The sequence below is a fragment of the Pteropus vampyrus genome, unplaced genomic scaffold (assembly GCF_000151845.1).
Source record: "Pteropus vampyrus isolate Shadow unplaced genomic scaffold, Pvam_2.0 Scaffold417, whole genome shotgun sequence".
In the NCBI taxonomy this organism is placed as follows: Eukaryota; Metazoa; Chordata; class Mammalia; order Chiroptera; family Pteropodidae; genus Pteropus; species Pteropus vampyrus.
In genome coordinates, this window is record NW_011889198.1 from 66936 (window position 1) to 89472 (window position 22537).

The 22537-nt window shown below is 55.4% G+C and overlaps 1 protein-coding gene across 4 annotated transcripts in view; it reads right to left on the bottom strand.

Moving 5' to 3' along the window:
• Positions 1-5843: 5843 nt before the first annotated feature.
• DCUN1D3 (defective in cullin neddylation 1 domain containing 3) overlaps positions 5844-22537 on the bottom strand; it is a 30524-nt gene continuing 13830 nt past the window's right edge. For 2 of the 4 annotated variants that reach the window (XM_011380949.2, XM_011380948.2), the window contains exons 2-3: positions 9094-9629; positions 5848-8066 (exon numbers count right to left, since the gene is read on the bottom strand). In XM_011380949.2, coding sequence (XP_011379251.1) covers positions 7574-8066; positions 9094-9524 — 924 coding nt within the window. In that variant the 5' untranslated portion in view covers positions 9525-9629 and the 3' untranslated portion in view covers positions 5848-7573. Of the gene's footprint in view, positions 8067-9093; positions 9630-19631; positions 21175-22537 lie in introns of those variants that run through there. The other 2 variants (XM_023523822.1, XM_023523821.1) reach the window with 2 other exon arrangements.

Consider the following 22537-nt stretch of genomic DNA (forward strand, 5'->3'; position numbering starts at 1 on the left):
AGGCCCACATGACGTGTCAGTAAATGACGTTTACCGAGGACTCTTCCACATGCGATATCGGCAGATGAGGGCTCCCTGTGCACGCACTCCCTCTGCTGGTCAGAGCAGCCAACGCCATTGCCTTCTGGGTGGGGGGCTAGGCCCCCAACCCCCGTGGGCCCCCTACTCCAGAACTCTGCAGATGAGCCAGGACCGTGAGGCCTTGAGGCCTCGGTCTGCACACGCTGTTCTTTCGGCTGATGCTCCCACCTTTTGGAAGCCAGAGCTGCCAGCTTGGCCTCTTGCAACACACACATTCCATTCATAAGTGCGTTCGTGCATTTCCCCTCCCACACCCTTCTGGGCAAGCAACGCCGAGCTGAGCTGAGCGCCCGAGGCAGCTGCTGGGGAAGCGGCTTCTCTGGGCGGAGGAGACTCCAGGGGCTTTTACAGAACTCTTGGTGAGGCTCTGAATGTGTCACTCCCCACTTTCTGCTCTTACCCGCAGTGGGCTTGTTCTGGGCTCTCGGCCATGTTGGTCTTCGTTTCATTTTTGTCCCCGTTTTTGTAAATAATCTCCTCCCTGTTATAAAGGAAACTCATGAATGGAAACTTGAAAAATACAGAAAACTTAAGATCACAGCTAATCCCACCACTCGGAGTCAACGACCGCCACTGCTTCATCATCTCGTTAGTCAAGAGCAGGGTTTTCAATAGCCACATAACGTTCCAGCGTGGTGACGTGTGCCATAGCTTCTGAATGTCCCCACCTGTCGATGCTGAAGTTGTTCCCAAATGATACTGCCAAGTACATCCCTGCACTTACATCTTTGGCACATAACGTGTCTCGAGGAAAAATTCCTAGCAGTGAAATTATTGGGTTAAAGAGTATGAACACTTAAGGTATTTAATTTCAGAAAGTTTTTACCCTGTTTGCTAACATGGATTTGTTTCAAATATTTGCCCATTTGATAAGTTACAGGTTTCGTTTCTATTGTTTTAATACTCTTGAGATTGGCACCTACTTTTTCCAGAAGCTTTTTGGCCAGTTTCTCTTCAGTGAGGTGGTGATGTCTTTTGCCCGTGTTTCTGTTACATGCTTCTCCATACTGAATTTTTAAGGCCCTATGGATTAAGTACAGCATCCATTTGTCAATTATTGCAAAAACGTTTCATTTTTTTATATTAAAGTTAAGGTGTAGACGTTTGTTCTTTTATTTCTTTTTACTTTTATGCTTAAGGTCTTGATTGATCCAGAAATGGAAGTTAACATCCACTGACAAGTATATATTTTTTAATTTTTTAATTTCTTGCAGAATTCATTTTGGCATATGGTGAATTTCCCCCAGATATTTAGATTTTACCCAGTTATCTTACCCAATAGAGGAGGATCCTCCTCTGTTATATAAGTCCACACGTGCCGCACGTATGTAGGCCTGTGCCCACGTTTTCTTGTTCGCCGGGGTTTGAACTGTTTTGTAGCTCTGTATCTTAATCGACGAACAGGGTCGGCAGCACCACCCAAGGCCAACACAGCGGGGCCCATGGAGTCCCCGTGAGCGTGGTTGACAGCATGCGGCTGCTTGCACCGCTGCCGTCACTCGAGGCGAGAGAAGCAAGGCTGGGACATCACATGAAGAGAGAGTCACACTCAGATGAGAGCCAGTGGCTTTCCTAGGACAGGGCATCCTCGGAAGTCATAGCAGAGGAAAGGCAGTGGAGAGGTCAGGCTGGCTCCCCTGCCTTCCTAGGCAGACTCACCCTCTGGACCTAGGTCGAAGCCCAGGGCCAACCCAGACATGTGCTGCGGCTGGACCTGAGGAGGGAAGGAGGCCAGTGCTGAGGTGACACCTCTTTGCTGCTCTGGACCCTCGGCACTGCCTTCAGGGGACCGTCTACGTGCAGTTAAGCTCACCTGGTGACCTGTGCGAAGAAGCTGCCCGCCCCCCCATCTAATGGAAGATTGGGTTTCCGCCGTATGTGACCTGTACAGCACGGTGACGACAGCGACCCGTGCCAGGCTCTGCGAGCACGCAGATCAGCACCCTCGCTGTTCCTCCCCACACCTCTCTCCCCCAGGCCCAGGCTGGCTCAGCTCACAAGGGCCACAGCACTGAAGACACGCCCAAGAGCCACCTGGGGGATAAGTACAAGTTCTGGGAGTTGACTTTTTAAGTTGCTCCCACCTTTTGGAAGCCAGAGGGGAAAAACTTCACCCTCTAGATTTCCTTCCAGCTTCCATCTGATGCTGAGCCTGGTAATAAGGGAGGAACAGAAAAAAAGTTCTGGTTTGCTGAGAAAAGCTTTATAACTCTCCCAGTGAGAGAGGGTGCAGCCATGACTCCCAAGCCCTTTCCAACTAGAAAGAAAAAGAAGCACATCTAATCCCGCCGCTGTACGGACTTATTTTTTGGAGACACCAGATGAGGCTGGGAATCTTCGGGAAGGCCATTAGGGCTGCCATCAAAGAAATAAGACGGCTGGCCGGTCGCTTTCCTGAGTGTAAACAATAACCAGACAGAAAATACAAAGGAGGCTAAGGGTCCTAAGTGGTCCACCATCATCAGACGTAAGCCAGAGGGGACCGTCGGGGACCACGTGTAACCCGTCTTACCCGGTTTGGCGCGGAGGGCAGCTGGGCCACGAGGGGCGGTGATGTCACGCCACCCCACCCCCAGGCCCCGAATTCCCCGCATTAGTCACCTTCTGGAAAACAAACTTCTGCCTCACGTGCTTTATAAACACTTCCTTTTAAATCCTAACACTGAAGGAAAGAAGTCTCTTGATTTTACAGAGAAGTAAAAGGACACCGGAATTGCACTAACTTGCCAAAGGTCCCACAGCAGTGGCACTCGACAGTTTCAGCTTGTCTCCTCTGCCTTGAGCGCTGTCGGCCTGACAGATGTCGAAGGCATCCATTTAGCACGGCGCACGAATCTGCTTTCTATTCCTCACGGGGAACCGCATCCGTTTCTAGGCTACAAGCACTGGGACCCCACAGGCCACTGAGCTCGGTGAGTGGGACTCTGGGGGCCCTCAGGCTACATGCATTCTCCGAAGCGCAGGGATTGCTGTCCAGTGTCATGTTGGAAGAGTCTCCTGGGGGTAAATCTTGCTCCAGAATAAAGCCATTGGCTGTTTATTGTTTTCGTTGTTCAGAACTGTCAATAGTCAAGTAAACAAATTTATTAAATCAATAGCACAGGTAACCTTCCAAATGTAAGAACATCAACAAAAATAATGTAGGCAAAAATGCGTGTGATGAGTTAGTCAAGTTATTCAAGGGGCCACCTGGAGACAGCAGCAGCAGTGCAGGAAACCCTGGTCACAAACCAAGGGGAACCCGCGAAGGTGGAGGGTCACCTGAGCACCAGACTCGTCACCCCAGCGGGCTACGGCAGGGCGCCTGTGAGACAAGCTTGTCCAAGCCCCGTTCGCTTATTGCTTCCACTTCCCCCTCTGAAACCTGGATCACGTTCGTTAGTGCAGCAGGTAAGAGCTGTGAGTCTCGGACTCGGGCTGGGACCAGGGTGCTGGGAACAGACCCACGGCAGCTGCCGAATGGCTCCCTTCGGCCACATCCAAGATGGGTGCTGAGCCAGGGAGGGGACGTAGGCCGCGTTAGTCGGGCACCGAGGGCAGGCTGAGCTCCCGGGGGCGGAGCAGGGACACAGGACGCCCAGCCCTGATCGGAAGCGGGACCTGATGGTTACAGAAAGCTGTCTGCGCCCTCGCGGCTTCTGAACCAAAGCTCAGAAAGTGTCCTTCTGTCTTAACACGGAAAAGCCGCCTAACCTCACTGACGTGCAGTCCCCGTCCAGGTCACACTGAACATTCTGGAGCCACAGCTTCCCACAGGTGCCAGCTCTGCCGGAAGGTGGGTGGGAAGCCCCTCCCTCAGATCCAGCAAACAGACAAGTAAGAAAAGGTCCATGTCACTTGTCCTCAAGGGAGTCCCAATGAACATACTGTCATTCGTGACTTCTGAGAGTCCTTTCAGTTGTTTCAATGAGACACTGCTGGAGCCCGCAAGGCATGGCTCAGCCATATGTTCAAGTCCTCACCCCTCAAACGTCAGAGACGCAAGGAAAAGGGAGACACAGGCCCCGGCACCGAACGAAGCAAACTGGCCGCGGCTGCCTTCCAGCCTCGCCTGGGAACCGTGGAAGCAGGTCTGTCCACCTCGGGCCTCGCCCCGACAACTTCACCTTAAATGGGGCAAAACCAAACGAAACGCAGATCCGTTCTGGTTTTTGAACTTTTTGACCCAAGCCTGTAGCCCAGTCATCTCCCAGCACAGTCGTAGGTTTGGCATGGCAAGAGTCCGTGAGGCCATCGCGAAGTGTGGAGCCCCCTGCAGCCCCCCAAGGACCATGCTTCCCGCCGGATCTCCGGCACGCGGACTTCCTTGGTGGGTGGGGGCTTGGCTGAAACGTGGATCTCCACCCAGCTCTAGGTTTTCACGAGGAATTGGTATGGGGTCTGGGACTCCCCGCCCCCCAGATGTGGCACATCTGGCAGGGCTGAGGGGGGCCTGCTGAGCGACCAGCTGCAGCGCAGCAGTCACGACGGAAGGCGGGGTTAAGGCTGACATTCGGATTTGGCAGGGACAGGGACGGGGGAGCGCGCGTCCACGAAGCGACACCTGGTCTCACTGCAGCTTTCTACCCAACTGCCAAGGAAACAGACACCACGGCAGCGCGCACAGCCGTCGGCCCGAACCAGGCCATTTCCCCGCACACATTAATTCAGGTTGCTCTGGTCGCCCTCGGATGTTTGCCTGTTCTCAAAATGGCACCCACGTGCCACCCCTCTCCACACGGCCCTGGTGCTGCACGGTCCCCGCTGGCCCCGGCCAGGCTGCGGGGCCCGCGTTTGGCCCCTTCCACACGAGTCCTGCGCACGCAGTAAGCAGCACACCTACCTGGAGGTCAGGACGAAAAGGGACCTTTCGCTTCCCAGCACTACCTGCAAAGCCTACACGCCCACCTTGGACCCCTCTGCAGAAAAAGCTGCTTCTCCTGTGGTCACCAAGTCCAGCACTGGCCCAGAGCTAAGGCGAAGTCTTTGCACCAGGGACTCAAACCTGGAAGGGACTCAGACGTCCCTCCCTGACTGCTCCCTTTCCCGGCTTCTCATCTGCCTCTTTCTAACAACTATGTCATTAAACATATAAGCAAAAACACTTTTTTAAATGGTTCCTGTGGGGGCTGGGGCAGCTGAACAGTTAGAAGCCCACGGCAGGCGTGGAACGGCTGGCCCCTCCGGCCCCTGGGGTCCGGGCCGCCCTCTGTGCATGTCTCCACATCCCCGGGAGCCGCCCAGGAGCAGCCGGCCTCTACCCTGACTCAGCCTCTGCCCAGGTCAGAGCTGGGAAGAACGGTGGCTGCAGACTGGCTGGATGAGAAGGGGGTCTCTTTTAGGTAACGCGGTTTGGCCACCCCAACTGCAGCTGAGCCCAGAGAACCGGCCGGGGTCCCTAGAAACTCTTCATACCTGGGTCTTGTGTCTTAGGCTGGAACAGAGACGGACATCCGGCCCGAGACCCCCTTCGGCTTCCCAGCGGTGCTGCTGACCTGTGGCTGATTTCGAAGTTCGCCCTCGCCCCCTAGAAGGGGCGACTGTCAGGTTTAGGGTGACAGAAAACAAACTCCAATCGCATTCTATGTCAACGTTAACTTTAGAGAAACACCAACAGCAGAAAACTCCTTAAACAAGCATCTCTTGCACACGGGAGCCCCGATCTATAAGGCCGCTGACTGACTGACGGACTCTCAAATTAGGCAGCGCATCCTGGGAGGGAGATGGGGCAGTTACGGGAGAAAACGCGGCACATTTAACAGACTCTCGTTACCGCAAAAGTATAAATATTTTTATAAGGTTTTATTTAAAAGATTCCCTTTTCGATCTGTTCCAAAGTGTTGGAAGCTGAACTGTACAAGTTCCTGCCACCCACCCTTCCAGTACAGGTTTTTGAGGACATATTTTATTTCAATGGAAAAATAACAAGAGGACCCGCTAGTGAAACCAGGCAGGGCCAGAGCCAGCTCCTGTGTGGCAGTCTGGCCAGAGCTGGCCTCGGGAGCGAGCACGCAGAGGAGCCTGGGGAGCTGGGCCTCCCTCTGGGGAGGGGAGGGCAGGGCTGGGAAAATCATCTTCTCGTGAGTGAAAACGGCCCAGGCTCAGACTCACGCCTCTGTCGGGACGTCCCCGGCCCTCCCTCCACTTCAAACGGAAGGCAGCTCCGTCTTTCGTGGCCAGTTTTAGCAGGCAAAGAAACAAAGGAATATAGATACATATATGTGTATATATATATTTTATATAGGTAAAATATATACATATCTTATATATGTATATATACATATTCGGGGGAGGGGTGGGGGAGGGGGAGAGGGTCATGTAAACCTAAACCGCCATCACGTTACCCCGGATGAGCCTGACGCTAACGAAGGTAATAAATAACTCCGAGGGGTCACGTGACGGCATGGGGGCAGCGAGAAGGCAGCGGGCGCAGCTTCGCTATGACGTGCTCGTCTGTGTGTGTTTGGCAGAGTTCAGGCCGGCCCCAGGCTTCTGCACCTGCCAGACAAGGAAGCTGACGATGCTCAAAAAGAAACTTTAAAGAAGGAAAAAAATTCAAGCAGAGCTCCACACCACAGTTTTCTTTCAAGTCTGCTGGCCGGCGGGCACAGGTTTCCGACCACCAGGAACAGAAACTTTGGCTCCGAGGCAAATGAAAAAGGAAGAGGAAAAAAAAAAAAAAAGTATTTCCACTTACAACATGAAAATACAGAAAATTCATCAAAGAAAGAAAACTTTCAAAGTCTACTTCCAGCGAAACTGAGGTAGCACTGCTTTCTCTGCATTCGAAGCTTAAGTGGTTGTTAGGACAACGTCCTAGAAAACTGCTCACTTGACTGACGGGTGCAGCTCGTCGATGGATAAACTCGACATGAAATGCAATGGGTCAAAGAAGGCGTGAGCAAGAAGTGAGGACCGTGAGGGCTTCAGACGCACCAGCTTGAAAGGGGGCTGTCGCCAGGCGACGCGCACTGCCGGCTGCCTCGGCTCCCCGGCATCTTCCGCCCGCCTGGGAGTCAATGCCACGTGGCGGACGGTGACCACTGCTCGCCGACTCTGCAAATCTTTAAAAAGAATTATCGCAACCTAAATTCAACCATGTAAACAGCACCACACGCAGTGCACGCCCGCCCTGAAAACACCACGCGACACTGGGACCCGGCACTGCAGCATCGCCATGGGGGCCCAACCTAGCAGCCCCGCCCCCGCCCCGCTCCGCCCTCCCCCACCGAAACGAAACTCTAACGTGTGCAAGAAGTGGCAGGCTTATTCTATCTGGAGGCTTCAGAAGAAAGATACACAACATGTAACCAGGTTCAACTATTCGGGGGGATCCCCCCGCCAAAAAAAGAAATAACCAAAATAACCGAAAAGTGAAGAAAGTGCCTAAAACATGATACAGCATTTTAGAGCCCTTTCAGATACAAGGCAGAGAAAGGTGTAAAGTAGAAAATATCCGGATCTTCAGTAATTTCCATAAAGGTCCGATCCGCGCCGGCAGGTGCCGGTGCCGCTAGGTCTGCTGCTCGGGGCACAAGCCCTCGGGCCCTGAGCTGAGCGCGCCCCGCCCCGCGCCGGCCCCGAGGTCCCGGCTCCTCCGCTCCATCTCCCACTCCACAAAGGTGTCGAAGAGGCTGGGCCAGGCCTCGTCCTCGCTGTAGTTGCTGAGGTCGGGGCCGATCACCTGAGTGAAGTTAAGGAACATGTTCCACGTGTCCCGGGAGATGCCCTTGACCCCCGAGGGGTTCTCTGTCAGGAAGTTTAGCCACTGGTCCAACACCGGAGGATTGTTCTGGGTGAAGACTAGTTTCCACAGGGCGATGGCTATTTCCCGATGCAGTGACCGCTGCCCCTCTTCAGAGTCCAGGCCGAACTGAAATGTAAACCGGTAGAGATCCTTGAATTTGTCCTCTTGTTTGGCTTCTGTTAAGAGGCTGGGGAACCGTGCGCAGATCCCGTCAATGCTGTCTGCGCTTATTGCTTTGCAGCCATCAAAAAACTCCTTCCTGCAACAGGAAGGAGGGGCACAGTCAGTCACCGAACGCGAGCAGCACTTCCTGCGGGGCAGGACGGCACGGCAGCGGGCGGGCGGCTCTGGGGCGCGGCTCCTCCGCTAAGGAGCCCTGTCCTCCCCCCGTCCACGGTGTGCCCACCTCCCCGCCGCAGGGTCGTGCTGCGGCCTGTGTGCCGGCTGCTCCTAACAGGGCCTGGCACACGGCGGGCAGCTGGCAGTGGCTTGTGCACCCTTCATCCATCTTCCCGAAGCCAGCCCCGCCTCTCCGCGCCACTCAGCTGAGCTGCGGGCTCTCCTCTGGGACAGGGGCTCTTCCTGCTTCCTTCTCGTTCTCTATGGGGTGTCTGTTTTTGGAATGTTTTTTGGTGACTGCCAAGGGAGACGTCTGGAGCAGGAAGGTTCTGGATGGACCTGGGTAACTGCCACCAGGGATCAGAGTTCTGTGGCTGAAGAGCAGAGTCGTGTCTGCCGGCCACACGGTCTCACCCTGATCACCTCAGAGGCGGCTGTATCCGCTGACCACACCGGGCAGGTAAGGCCTGCCAGGACCCCAGCCGGGGGCCGCGTCTCAGTCCCTCCCTCATCACCCAGCGCTCTGCGTGGCACACCGTGGGGTGACCTGCCACGCCCCCCACAGACCACCTCTCCAGGGACGCACGGCCACGATGACGCACTGTCCCGGTCGGCACACGTGCCTGAGGGCAAGGTGTGAAGGGCCCGCAGGGGCACCTGGCCTCACGCGGTGACGGAGGCATGCCCGGGGCAGTCACAGCACCTGCCACGTGACGGGTGCGCTAGAGGCAGGTGAGTGGCAGGCAATGGGGCCGGGCAGCAGCCTGGCGACGGGGCCCAGCGCGGGCCGTTCCCCGCTCAGCGCGGGCGAAGACGGTGGCACCCGGGGGTTCAGCCTGCGCAGCTTTACAGACACGGTCGGCGAACGAGGAAGAGACTTACCCGAGCCCCGAGGGGCCGCCCCGGGCCCGCCCCAGCGGCGCTGCCCGGCAGGCGTCGGGACTGACCTGGTGAACTTGCACATGGTGGCGGCCTGGAACTTCCAGGCCAGGAGCAGCACCCGGAACTCCGTGGGGTCAACGCACAGGTCACCACAGAAGCGCTCCATGCCCTCCTCCAGGATGGCGTCCTCACGCTCGTCCCGGTACCGCCCGAACAGCTCCTCCAACCTCTGCGAGGAGGACTCCTCGGCGCCGGGCCTGGGCTCACGCCCCGCGTCGCCCGAAGACGTGGGCAGCTGGCAGGCATCGGTGGCGGCCTCTGCCTTCTTGGTCCCGTTGACGAGGATGTCCCCACCTGGCTTGCCACAGGCTGGCAGCTGTTCCTCGCGGTGGCCGGCACCTCGCCTGCTGTGCGACTTGCTGCTGGGGTCCCGGTCTCCATTCTTGCTGCCCAGGGTCGATGAGGGATTCTTGCACTTGGTGACACACTGGCCCATGGTGCTGGTGGCCTGGCCTCTAGAGTGGCCCCCTCTGGACCGGATGCCCTCGCTGCCACTGGCCCTTGAACCTCAACATGCCATCAGCCAGAGGAGCAAGCCGACCTGGAAAGAAATGAGAGAGCAGTCACCACTGGACAGGGAGATGAGGTACGCAGTGCCCCTCCAGGGACCAGCCAACACTCAGCGGCACCCCATAAACCAGGAGCGACACCCCGAGTTCATTGCCACCTCCCTCGTGGGCCAGCTCTGTATGTTCACTTTGGCAATGCAGTGGCCAGAGCACATATGGAGAACCAGTAAGGAAAATTCCTAAAGTTCTTAAGGTAACATCGGTTCCAGAGGCTGATTCATATGCAGAACGCATCAAGGAGGACTAGAGTTTTGCCAGAAATATTCCAGAGGAAACCTGTCTGGCCAACTTGCCATCCCATAAGTTCCTTGACCTGAGTGAAGCCAGAAGGTACAAATAAAAGGTTCATTCTCTAGGCTGTGAAGTCAAAATTCTCCGATTTTCTTAAGCAGAACGAGCAGGACGGAGGGGTGGCCATAGCCAAGAGAGCTAGTTTCCCAGCAGCCCGTAGACAGGGACCGGGGTCCCAGCCAGGACTACAAGCAGAGTCCCAGCCGAAGGGCCACGTCAAACTTGTCTCCGACCTCTTCAAATTCCTTTCTGGGACTCTCCCCCGCAGGCCGTGAAATGCCCTTTCTCCCCCCACGGGAGCCGTCCACCAAGCCCCTGGTCCACCCCAAGGCTCCCGGTCCCCGAACGGCTCGCATTCGGTCCTCCGCGAGGCAGTGTGGAGAATGCAGGCCAAGTTCACCCTGGAGGCGATCCCCGATAGGCCTGCAGGCTCGGTCCTCCGGATTGGTCTCCTCCACCTTCAGAAAAGTCCTGATTTACCCGAACACAACCTCTAAATGTAAGACAATCGCCACATGAAAAAGAAAAGTCTGCACCAATACGTAGCAAACGCATCATGGTGCTTTTAGTACTTATGTAATTAAAACGTGCCTTTTAAAGAATTGCTAGAACTTCCTGGGCCAGGGGTGAAGTGACTTCTCTGAAAACCCTGTCTGCTCAGGACTCATCCTTACATCCAACCAGTCCACTAGAATAGCCGTTTACAATTCAGCACAGGTGGTCCCCAACTTATACTTTTTCAGCCTCACGATGATGCAGAAGTGATACACATAATAAACTGAGACAGACTCTAATAAAATGGGCTCTGTGTTAGAGGATTTCGTAGGCTAACGTAAGTGTTCTGAGCACATTTAAGGCAAGCTAAGCTATGGTGTTCAGTAGGTTGGGTGTACTAAAAGCATTTTCAGACTTATGATATTTTCAACTTACGATGGGTTTATCGGGACGTAACCCGTTGTAAGTCGAGTAGCATTTGCACTTGTAAAATCTGCCACCTGCTACGTCAACTGCAGCCACTGAAATTAAAACGTTCATGGAAACTCAGACCAGGAGCCACACGTGCAACAGGGAAAGCAATCCCCATGCCTCCCCGGCCCTAGGGAGCTTTCGTGGACCTTCAGGATCCAAGTTCAGAGCTCGTACGAGACGGGCCATGGGGCAGAGGCGCTTTCCGTGAAGGCTGGTGCTGTAACCTCTACTCCTCCAAATAGTTCCCGGATATAGTCGGGGTTCTCTTCAAGGGAATTCTAAGGGCGAGCTCTGAGGGTACAGGTTTAAAGCGAAGAATCGTTCCTGTCGGGACCGGAGACTCGTCGTGTCAGGGTGTGGGCCGTTCTCCACCCCAAGGAGAACACGCGACAGGGACACATCCACGTGTGCCCTCAGAAGGCTTGCAGTTTCACTCGGCTCCAGAAACACACTGAACGCCCTGCCAACGGTGTTTGCTTTGGAAAATGGCAGACCTGCGCAAGGATTTTTAAGTCCTTTTAGGCTTCGGGAGTACGGCTAGTCAGACAAGCACAGCCTATTAAAACCTTAAAAGGCAAAGGGTTAATCCTTGGAGGACCTGCACACAAGGAAAGCAACTGCCTGAGCTGAATTATCTCCAAAGCAGCAGGCCTGTACCATGTGGAGGGTCTGGCTTCCAGATTTGTTTCTGCAGGCTGGACTGCCGGAGGAAACAAAAGGCCCAACTCACACAAAGCCACATGCTCGCAGGCTGGCAGCTCGACCCCCAGGCCCGCTGACTCACCACGGTTTGTTTGCTGCTCGGCTCCTGCGGCTGCCGGAGGCCCCGGCACCTGGCAGGTAAGAGGACTTCCTGGCCTCTGTGCGACCCACCTACCCCAGGCCACCCACCCCCCAATGGATGCTCCACCGTCCCAGTCTCCTCCAGACCCTGGCGCCAAGGCCTTCAGGCAGGGGTGGGACAGATGGGCCTCCCGAAGAGGCCCGGACCCCAGCAGCCCGGCCAGCCCACCATGTGACGACATCTTCTGATGACCCGACACTGCAGAACCGGCTGACACCGAGGGCTGTTAACATGCCCAGCGGATGAGGAGGAACGTCGGGTCAGACAGATGATCACTCGGCAAGTGCCGGAAGCTCACGTCCCCTTTCTCTGAAATGCCCTCACGCCCACTGTGCGGCGAGTGGCAGGCTCAGGCCAGGAGGACAGGGCTCCAGACCGGACGGCGAGGCCAGCCCCGCGCCCCGCTGCTCAGTGGGTGCCCTTCTTTCGTGTGCGCCTCTGGCTCCAGCCCGGGGCTGGCCGCTTGCAAGCTGAAAGTCTCCCCGGATGCACTGGCTGTTAGCTAATAGCTAATAATAGCAGTTATCAATTATTGAACACTCACTGCTAGGCCAGGCACTATGCTAAGCGCTTCGTGGACATTAAACTCACTTCTTCACGACGACTCCGCTCAGAGGGCAGGGAAACTGAGGCGCAAAGTGAATCGCTCGAGGTCACGCAGCCCACAGCTGGTGTCTGGCTCGAGAACCATGACCTTCACCTCGAGGCTGGACTGCTGCACCGAGGGACAGGTTAACGACAGATGGGTCCCAACCTCGGGGGTGTCACCACCGCAGAGGAAACGATGGCTCATCTGTGCCCAGGGCTCAAGAACGGTGACCCCCGCGGTGAGCCCTGCCACGGCGACCCAGGTGGCACCGACTTCCCTGGGCTGAGCCCCCCAGGGCCGGGGGCCTATGGCGGTGGCGGTGACGTCCCAGCCCACCAGCCTGTTCCAGAGCTCCAGCTGAAGCCAAAGCCCGGCTCTAGCTGTCTGGCCTGGAGCAAGACCAGAATTTCCTCGACCCGCAAAACGGTGTCGGTGCCACGGCTGTACGGACCCAGCTGGCAGATGCAGATGAAGGGTACCTGGCACGCAGTGCCCCAGCCTCCCAGCAAACACCTGAGACAACAGCTATGGACAGCCTAGTGGTACCAGGCCGGCCCCATCTGAACAAGGGGACCCAAGCCCCCGCGCCCCCAGGCCCGGCCCGGACGCCCAGCCCCGCTTCACCTTGTGCACTTGGCTCCTGTTCAAACAGCCTGGAGTCTCGGCCCTGGCCCTGCGCAAACGCACCACTGCCCAGAGCCACTGGCGTGCGATCTCCAGGACTTCCCGGCGACGGGTCCTGCAAACATCAAGCCTGGTACCGGCTGCACCCAGCGGACGCTTCGGATCGCTGGGCATCCCATGCCCGTGTGCCGCTCAGCACACCGTGGCGCCCAGAGCCAATTGCCAGGGGCACGGCACGCAGGCAACACATGCCGCTCCCCGCCTGTCAGCACACGGTACCACACGTGCGTAAACGCGGCTCTGTGAATTCGCCACCGCGGCCCCCAGGAAAAGGAAGGGCAGCAGGCGAGGCCGGGAGCCCCGAGGGAGGGCAGCGGGTGGGGAACGGCGGGGCACACGCCCTGGGGGCAGAAAATCCTGGATCTGAGTCCCCGTGACGGCACCAACTCTGTGACTGCCAGCAGGTCACTTTAAACGGGGGCAGCTGGACCTCAAGGACGGTGGGTGGACTAGACGCCACTCTGCCCAATCCCCGGCCCACAGGAAGAGCTGGGCGAGCGCTGCCCCCGTGACGGTCGCAGTCGGGAGCCAGTATCGCAAAGACGGCGGTGGAGTCCGCCTCCATCCTCCTAGGACGGTGCCCTTCGCAGCACCCAGTCCAGCTCTGCAGGGGGCGGGGCAGGGGTGCAGGACCCCAAGGTGCCCGCAGCAGCTCTCTGTTCCCACAGTAAGTGGCTCTGCTCCCCTGCTTCAGCTAAGTGGCATAAACGAGTTGGAGCCAGGGACAGAAGGGGTGGGGAGGAAGGAAAGGCAGGAAGGAGAATAAGACAAAGACGAGAAGCCCCAGGAAGCTGCCTCCAGACTCCGCTGCAGCTTGGCGTTACCTGAGAGCCGAGGACAGCAACCACTCGGGGGACGCTGGACCAGCCCAGCCCCGGCCCTTCCCCTCCGGCCTCAGCTCCAACCGCCTCGGCCTCCCTCCTCCCTGGTGCCGGCCCCGGCTGCTGGGCCCGCAGATGGGCTTGGCCGCCCGCCTGGCCCCAGGCCTGGAGCTGGCACAGCCAGGCCACAGGCAGTCCCAGAGGCTGCGGTCCCTGTGGTCCCTGTGGATGCTCCGGCTCCAGAAAGGAACCAGGAGGCTGCTTCCATCTCTTCGGCAGTTCTGTGGAGTGACAGTCCCTGTCTTCCAGGACATTCCATCTCCTGCTGAGACAGAATCGCCTCTTTGGAAACAGGACGACCGTGGAGGGCTAAACCGCACGAAGACCACGGGAAGGGTTAACACCTGAAGCAACGCGTGCCCTTGGACAAGTCGCTTACCCTCTCTGCGTTTCTGGGACCCCACCGTCAGAAGGAGGGGTCTGCACCAGCCCTTCCGGGCCGAAGCCTGCAACTACCTTCGCTCTCCGGCACCCAGAGCGGCCGAAGTTCCAGACTGGCAGCCTGGACAGGCCCTTCGCCTCCCTGGGGGGCGGCGCTCACAGCCCTCGCCCACGCCTACCGGAGCCGAGGGGAACAGGGAAGGCCAGGAGAGGGGAAGCCGGGGGTGAAAGATCACAGTCGTGCCAGCTTCCGCTCTCCTTGATCACCCTCGTTCGGTTCTGCCGGGTGAGCAGTGAGCCCCGACATGTCGAAGGCAGACCAGCGCAAGCCGGCGCATCGCTGCTCAGAGGGTGCTGCGCCGGCTGCTGGCGGGGGCGCCCATCGCCCGGGGCCCAGGCCGTGGACCAGGCGGGAGCTGGAAACCAGAAGGCAAGTGACGGCACCGAAACCCAGGGTCAGCGAGGCACCGGACATCTGCTCCGAGGCTCCGTGGGAGAAGAGGCCGACCCAATCCACTCCTCTTGTCCTGTTCCCAGCGAGGGTCTCCTCGGAAGAAGCCACTGACAAACGCTGGCATTTCCACACCTGAGCAACAGCAAACCCGCCATCCCAGCGTTCAGTGCAGCAGTTGGCTGAGCTAGTTGGATGCGCGTTTTTGTTTCTTACCCAAAGGCCAGAGAACACCAGCCCGTGAACTCCTCAGACAGCTCCTCTCCAGCTGCTGCGCCAGAGCGGCCAGGCAGGCAGAAGCCACGCCCCTAGGGAGCCTCAGGGCGAGACCACAGAGCCCCTGGTCCCACCTGGCAGCTGCAGATGCAGACTGACCCCAGGAAACGGTGGGAAATGGGTGGCGTCTGTTTGCAAGTTACTTCCTAGAAAGTAAACCTGTAAAAGTAAGGAGGAGGAAAGACTGGGCGAACACTTGCTGTCACTTGGAAGCTGGGACTTACGAGATCACCTCTGGAGAGTCGGTCGTACCCAGAGCTACTCGGGAGGGAAAGCCCTTCCCTCTGCCAAAGCAAACGAGGCCCGTCTGCGGCTATTTTCATGCCTCTGAAAGACTTTTTGTCCTAGGATGCGCTGCGGCCAGCTAAGCCAGCAGGTGCAGTTAGGGCTGGGTAGGAACACGAGCGGCTTCCCAAGTGAAAAAGAAAGAAGATGGAAGAAAGGGAAGAGAAACACTTTTTTAAAGAAAATAAAACTAGTGATCGTTCCGTCAAACAACCGTAGGTCCTAAGTCCAGCCAGCTCTTGCACAAGGTAATTCTTCTTTGTAACGTGTCCGTTCCCTACCTTGCATGCTTCGAATATACTACTAAGAACAGACACCCAGCGGAGGCCTGAGGCCTGCAGCCAGTGTGGGCTAGCTACGGCCAACACTACTTGCCAAATGCAACCAAGCCAGCACTTGCACGTACCATGAAGTGTCCAAATACCAAACCATCAAGCATCTTGGTCTCTGGCTCCAAAGCTGCACATTTAATCCCACACGACTCAAAATAACCAAAAAAAAAGGGCCACACCACTTCGCCAGCCAGCACTTGGAATACTTCTTGCTGTCACTATGCATCTGGACAGGCCTCACTGCCCACTTCTGAGCAAGGGGCATCGTTAAGGGGCGCCGGCTTCCTGGGCTGGCCACTCCTTACGCCTCTGCACCAGCTCCCTCGGCTACATCCCCTGCGTGGGCCAGAGGGCCGTCTCGGATCTGTGCCCCCCTGGCACGGCAGTAAAGACAGCATGCCCGCTCCACTCTCCCCTCTGGTTTACGCTTGCGGCTTGTTTCTCCCGTAGCACGTGGCCTCCGTCGGCCCCACGGAAGGGTGCCCCTGATGGGCGCTGATTCCTGCTTCCAGCCAGCAGGCCGATACGGGCCGCCCTGGCGGTTGACCGGGTCGCAGATGATTTGTCCTCACACACGCAGTCACCACATTGACTGCACTTCGGTCACCTGCTCAGGAATTCAGCTGTCAGCAACCAACTGAAGAATAGTTAACCGGAGATGAGACTTGATTTTTGCAACTGAGAAAAACGACAAGGGCAACTGAGAAATTAATCGAAAGAGGAGGAAGGAACCCAAAATAAAGAGGACAAATGCCCGCACGTCTTAAAGGGCACCTGAATGACCAGGAATGTCTGGGTCTGGTCCCCAGAGCCACGATCCCCCAGCAGGCCTCACGTTCACCACGTGGTAACTAATCAATCTCTTAAATGTTTGCTAATTCTTTTAAAAAAATCCAAATCCATTAAGGCCACGTTTATCAGTTATTGTCCTAGAAGCCCACGATGGAAGCTGACTGCTAACGCACAGTGGACGGGAAGAGGAAGCAAGACAGAAAAGAGACCTGCCCAGTCAGAGAGGATCCGCTCTCACCCGCATCAGTGGGCTGCCCAGGAAGCCACAGAGGCTTTCTCTCCCGCTGTCAAATTCGGAGGCGTTCCACAGCTATCCCGTAAAGCTTAGAAACACAGAGAAGCATACAGAAGAGAAAGGGCCCCCGTACCCCATCACCTACAGCTAACATCTGGGAGCCTACCCTCGCAGTCTATCCAGTGAGCACACACGGACGCACAGAAACACATACACGTACAAGCTACGCACGTGGAACTCCTAAACAGAACGGGGGTCGCGTCGTACGTTCCATCTGGCAAACTTTTCCACTGACGCTTTTTCATGTCGACCTTCTCATCTCGTACAATGCTTTAAAGGAGCAGCGATTCAGTGGTAATGCCGGTATTAGGACTAATGAATGCACCAGCCAGTTCACCTAACCCAGGGGCTATTTATAGCCTACGATTCAATCTGTCAAAAATGCCATGCAGCCCTGCAGAGAGGGCGCAGAAAGGCTGAGGCTGCTGCTCAAACAGTGAACAGGCAGATAAGCCTTCCATCGAAGCGGGGGCGGGGGCGGGGGTGAGCAAAATTTGTCCATTTAATCCACTGCTGGACATTTAGCTTGCTTCCGAGAGTTCACTATTACAAACGATACTGGGGTAATAACCAGGATATGCAGCTAAAACAAAAACATTTCTAATTATTTCCGGAGAATAAATTCCTAGAAATGGAACCAATGGATCAAAGGGCATGCAAAAAAATGATATATATAATCCAATCTGAATTCCAAAACAGTAGTGTCGACTCATATAATGGCAGTGTATTGGTGGTATGTATTTCTCCCAACGTCATCCTGTAATGTTTGCCAATTAATTCAAGTTTTAAAAATCCTTACAAAAAGCACATTAAGGTATTATGTTTAAGAAAAAAACATCAAACTTCCAGAGAAGGATGAAAACAGGTAAAGAAAGAGACCACCCGGTTCACTGTAAATCACATCAAAAAGGCTGCCAAACCCAAGGATTTTGACTCTAAGGATTTCAGGACAGTGAGTTAATGAAATGACCGTGGGTAGGGGTGGGGGGCAGAGAGGGATAAACCACAGGACATCTTTCAGTTATATCTAAATTTCCCCAACTTATTCTTCTAAAAGAGTTACCCCCACGTCCCCACAGACAACACCCATCTAAAGGCCTAAAGAGCAACAGCCCCCACTCTACAGGTCTGGCATGGGGGTGAGAGGATCCGGCCCACGGCCCAGCCAGAACCTGAGGGGGTCGCATTCCCCGGGAGCACGAGGCTTGTTCGAAACGGACCCGTGGGGACCTTGGAAGTGGTTCACGGGCTGCCTAGCTCATCACACGGCCCACAGACCTATGACATGCGCCTCCTAGCTTCGGACTGGATCAAGGGCTGTGGCTGCCTGCAGCAGAGACCGTCAACCCCCTGAACATCCAGGCTCTTCAATCAGGTGATCGCCCAATTTCCCCCTCACTCTGGGCCACGTGCTAGGGCGGGGCTCTGGGTGGAGCACGTGACTCAGGCCCACCAAAGCCTCACACGCCCCTGGCTTTGAGACTGGGTCACTCAGGTGACCTAAGCCAGCCAGAGTGACGTAAGCACTGCGGTCACCGTACCAGAAAGCCATCTGGAGAATTAACAGTGCCTATCAAAGGTCACTGTCAGGAGTAAATGGTCCCTTCTATCGCCTGGGGAGTCAACTCAAATGCCCATAGGACCCAAGAATAAAATCACTGACGAGTGACAAACATGAGTTTTGAAGGCATTATATGTACCCTGAATCCACCTGCACCTAGAGTGAGATCAAAGTCTAAACTTTACAGTTGTGCGAGCCAATGAATTCTCCTTTACAAGCCAGATGTCGGGTTTTCTGTCACAGCAGAAAGAATCCCCGCCAAGACATGGCTATGGCACTCCTATCCCTTCTACTCACAGAGCGAAGAAAGGGGAAGACCTGACACCTGGACATTCCGATTCACGATCTGGGACCAACTTACGAGGCCACACTTTCAACCCAATACATCACAGCAACACTAGCCGAGCACCAGGACCAGCGACCCGACCTGTGCGCACCGTAAAACTGCTGTGAGCGGGCAGACCACCCCGATGCGAGTGACTGATGCGCTAAATAACCTTCTCAAGTTCAGCTGTCCAGACCCTCGGCCTCCTTGAAGCAGCCACGTCACCGAGCACTTAGGTCTCCACCTTCCCGCTCCCGAGGACTCTCCTCCAGCGCTCAGACACCACGTGAAAGGCTGTCAGGCGGGAGCTCCCGGAAGCCTTTCTCTGTGGGCAGGGACAGGATCGATCTTCCCGCGGAAACAGGTACTTGATCTAAACCACATCCTATGAAACTGAAAGACCAGAGCTGCCCAGAACCGGGCTGCCCTCTCGGTCTCACGGACTGTCACTGAGACGGTGTCTTTCTGTCACGTACTAAAGGGCCTGTTTAGGAAGTATTTGGGTTTTGAAGACGGCGACAGAAAATGCTCGTGTTTGTGAGTCTTTATTGGACATAAAAATTGCCTGTAGGTTAAAACTGAGGCCCCAAGGTTTGGGTTGTTGTTGTTTTTTACCAATTACTTGTTTCACAAATGAGCATTCATATGGCCAAAGGGTACAGTCACGTGTGTGCAGATAAGCAGATAGTTAAATCACACACAGAGCTCTGTACCCAATGGCTGGCACCATGGTATTATAGGCTTGGCACGCTGAGACACTGACGATTCCAGCCCAGTTCCTGCCCACTTCCTGCCCATACTGACCTGCCCAAATCACCACCTCCTAACAGCTGTGGCAATGCTGTCTATTAAAACCATACCCGAGCAACTCGGGCCTGTTTCCAGAAACCACTATGAGAAAATTCTAAAATAAGGCAGCAGCTCCACAAGCACTTTTGGTCACCAATACCTCTGAAGATGTGAAGATCACTTTGGACCCCAAAATAAACTGTACATACTCACACACGCTCATACTCACAGTTGGATTCTGTATCCCGTGCTGGGGTCCATGAAATTACATGCAACTTTTCTGAGCGGCACCCTATTCGCTCCCTCCGCCCGAAAGCCACCTGCAGCGACTAAGCCCCCACAGCTGTCCCGGGCCGTCTTGGGCCTTCTGGAAGGACAGGACGTGCTTCGTGCTTCGGATGCAGAATGACTGGGTGTGTCCGGCCCAGCTCTGTCTGCTCCCCAGCACATCCCTAATCACCCTGTGGCTTGGCTGCCTCGCCTGAAAATCAGGACAATCAAAGGGTCACTGTGAAGAGCAAATGGCTCCTTGGTATCAGACGCCGAGCTGCGTTCCCTGTCCTTGAGATGTAACGTGTCATGCCCGATCCAGCACCATGCGGTACTTCACGGCACATAACACTCTCTGAAATTCTCATGTGTTGACTAATTACTGTCTGCTCCCCCACGAGAAGGTGGGTGCCACAAGAGCAGGGATTTTATCTGTCCTGTGCACCTCCGCTACGTCACACAAGCAAGCGTCTGATAGGTATCTGCTGAATAGATAATAGTCGGTGACGTTTACTGAGCAGCCCTGTGGGGACACTGGCCCGTGCACATCCACTGCGTGAACGCGTGGCTCAGGAGCTGAGTCGGGCGCGCGTGGCACCGTTCCTCACACACAGGACCTTCACCTTGAACTGCGTGGGTCCACTGAGACACGGGGTTTTATCCCCTCCCAAAATACGTACTGTATATAAAAGTATTTTCTCTTCCTTCGGATTTTCTTAATAACATACCGATTCCAAGTGCGTGAGGACGTTACCCAGCACCCCACGGTGAAGGGAGGTGGCCCTGGGCAGGTAGCACTGAATTTCACCTCCAGAGCTGGTCGCCGAGGTCCAGCTTGTCCCGGACCGCCTCACCGTTCCAGTTACTCCCTGACCAGCCAGTTCTCAGCGACGTGACAGCAACGCAGCTCCTCCGCCGGTCTCAGCCAGCGGGGACGGCCGATCTGCCCTCGCCGCAAGCTGGATGTCCCCTCGAACGGTCAAAGCCAACGCTGGAAGCTGAAGTGCTGGGGAGGTGGTCACCCGGTCGCGCCTCCTTTGGACCTGCACTTCAGTCTCTCGGAAAAAATCCACATCAATCCTAGCCATCACTCCCGCCTGGCCCTTCAGCCAGAGGGTCTGGGGAGGCCATGGCCGCGAGGCGTTCTAGGAAGCGCCCCGAGTTTGCCGAGTGCTGGCCTGACCTGCATCTTCTCCATCCCATTTAAAGTGCAGATGCCACAGTGAGAGCCAGCGGCTTTTCTGAACACGAAGGACTCGCAGCCGGTTTGCACCACAAGATACCTTATTCCGCTCACATTTCCTAAAACTCGCTGGATGATGGAGCGACTCAGCAGGCACCTTGTCGAAGAGGATAAGAGATGTGGTCCAACAAGTCCTCCATCTCTTCAGAACCACGGGAGACAACGAGCTCCGTTTCCCAGGGCGCCAAGGAAAGGCCATGAGCTAAAGCCCTAATCGGGGCCTTCGGGGCCAGACACGTGGGCCCAGAACCAGCACAGAGCCGACCCCACCTCCACCGGCTGGCAGGCCGCACGTCCTGCTCAGCCAGTGAGGCGGCCGGCCCTCCTCTCCCCGCCCCCGGGCCCGGGAATAGAATTTGGGGTAGCAACACCGATGACTTTTCTAAGACAGTGTTTTGTAAAAATAGAGCTTCCAATTTTAGGTATAAATTTGAAAAGAAAAATAGCCAGAATTAGAAGTTTGTTTTAACACAATACGTTGAAAATTACAAGTTTAGGCGCTGGTAGCTGGGGACAGGAATCACACCACCGCATGATTTCTCGGTGAGTCATAAAAAACAGTGCAGGCCTGTTCGACAGTGGACGTCCACTTGTGTCAGATAATGGAAAACCAAAGTGACGCTTCCTCTGCCTGCGTTTCAGCGGTGGCCGGACTGACACAAATGAATCCCGACAGCGACGTTAACAAACCTTTTTTGCTGCTAGTCAAAGAGGAAATGCTTGAAGCCCTAAATATGACTCATTTTGCAGAAGTTAAATCAGTTTAACAGGGGGGAAAAAAAAAACCTCTAAACTATTAATAAATCACTAACTGAAACATCTCTGGATTTCAAACAGCCATTCCTGATTAACATACCTTTTGTCAAAACAAAAGCCAAATGTGGGCATTTAACAGCAAGCTGCTACCCTTTCAGTTATGAGAATCTCTCTGGTGGAACTCGTGAGAGTGACAGAAATCAATCTTCAGGCCTACACAGATACTGTCACGATAATAAGACAATAAAGACCTCCCCGCAGGGCTTCTGGGCACCATGAATCATCTAACAATCCTCTCCTGCCAGAACTCACTCCTGTTGGCCCAGGGCACTACTCGGGATCACCGAAGGGCTGAGCAGGAGGGAGGTGTCATCACCGACCACGGCCCAGGCAGAAGGCACAGCACTCTCACGAAACGTCCTTTGCTGACACCAACTACTCCCTGCAGGAGAAGTCGACCTTGCAATCTTAAAAACAACTTTGACACTTGTCTCTTCCAGGCCAAAATTTTTTTTAAAAAACCAGAAAGGAAAATATTTCATTAATAAGTTCTTCCAACCAGATCTTTTAAAAATCGTCTATTGTGACACTTTACTATAATAGACCCATTTATTGTTTCTATTATGCACTCGAGGCTTGAAGGCATTATGCATTACTTTCTCCCACGGCATGTAAACGTTCACGGCCCCCAAGCACAGTCGGAAATGACAAGTGCGCAGAAGAGGGAGGGCGCTGTTGTCTCAGTGGCAGCATCTTGGATTACAGGTTCCAAGGAGGCAGGGAGCGTGTCAGGTACCGTGAAAGGGACTAAGTGGCCCCTGACGAACACTTTCTAAAGAGGCGCACGGGCAGTAGGCACCTGCTAT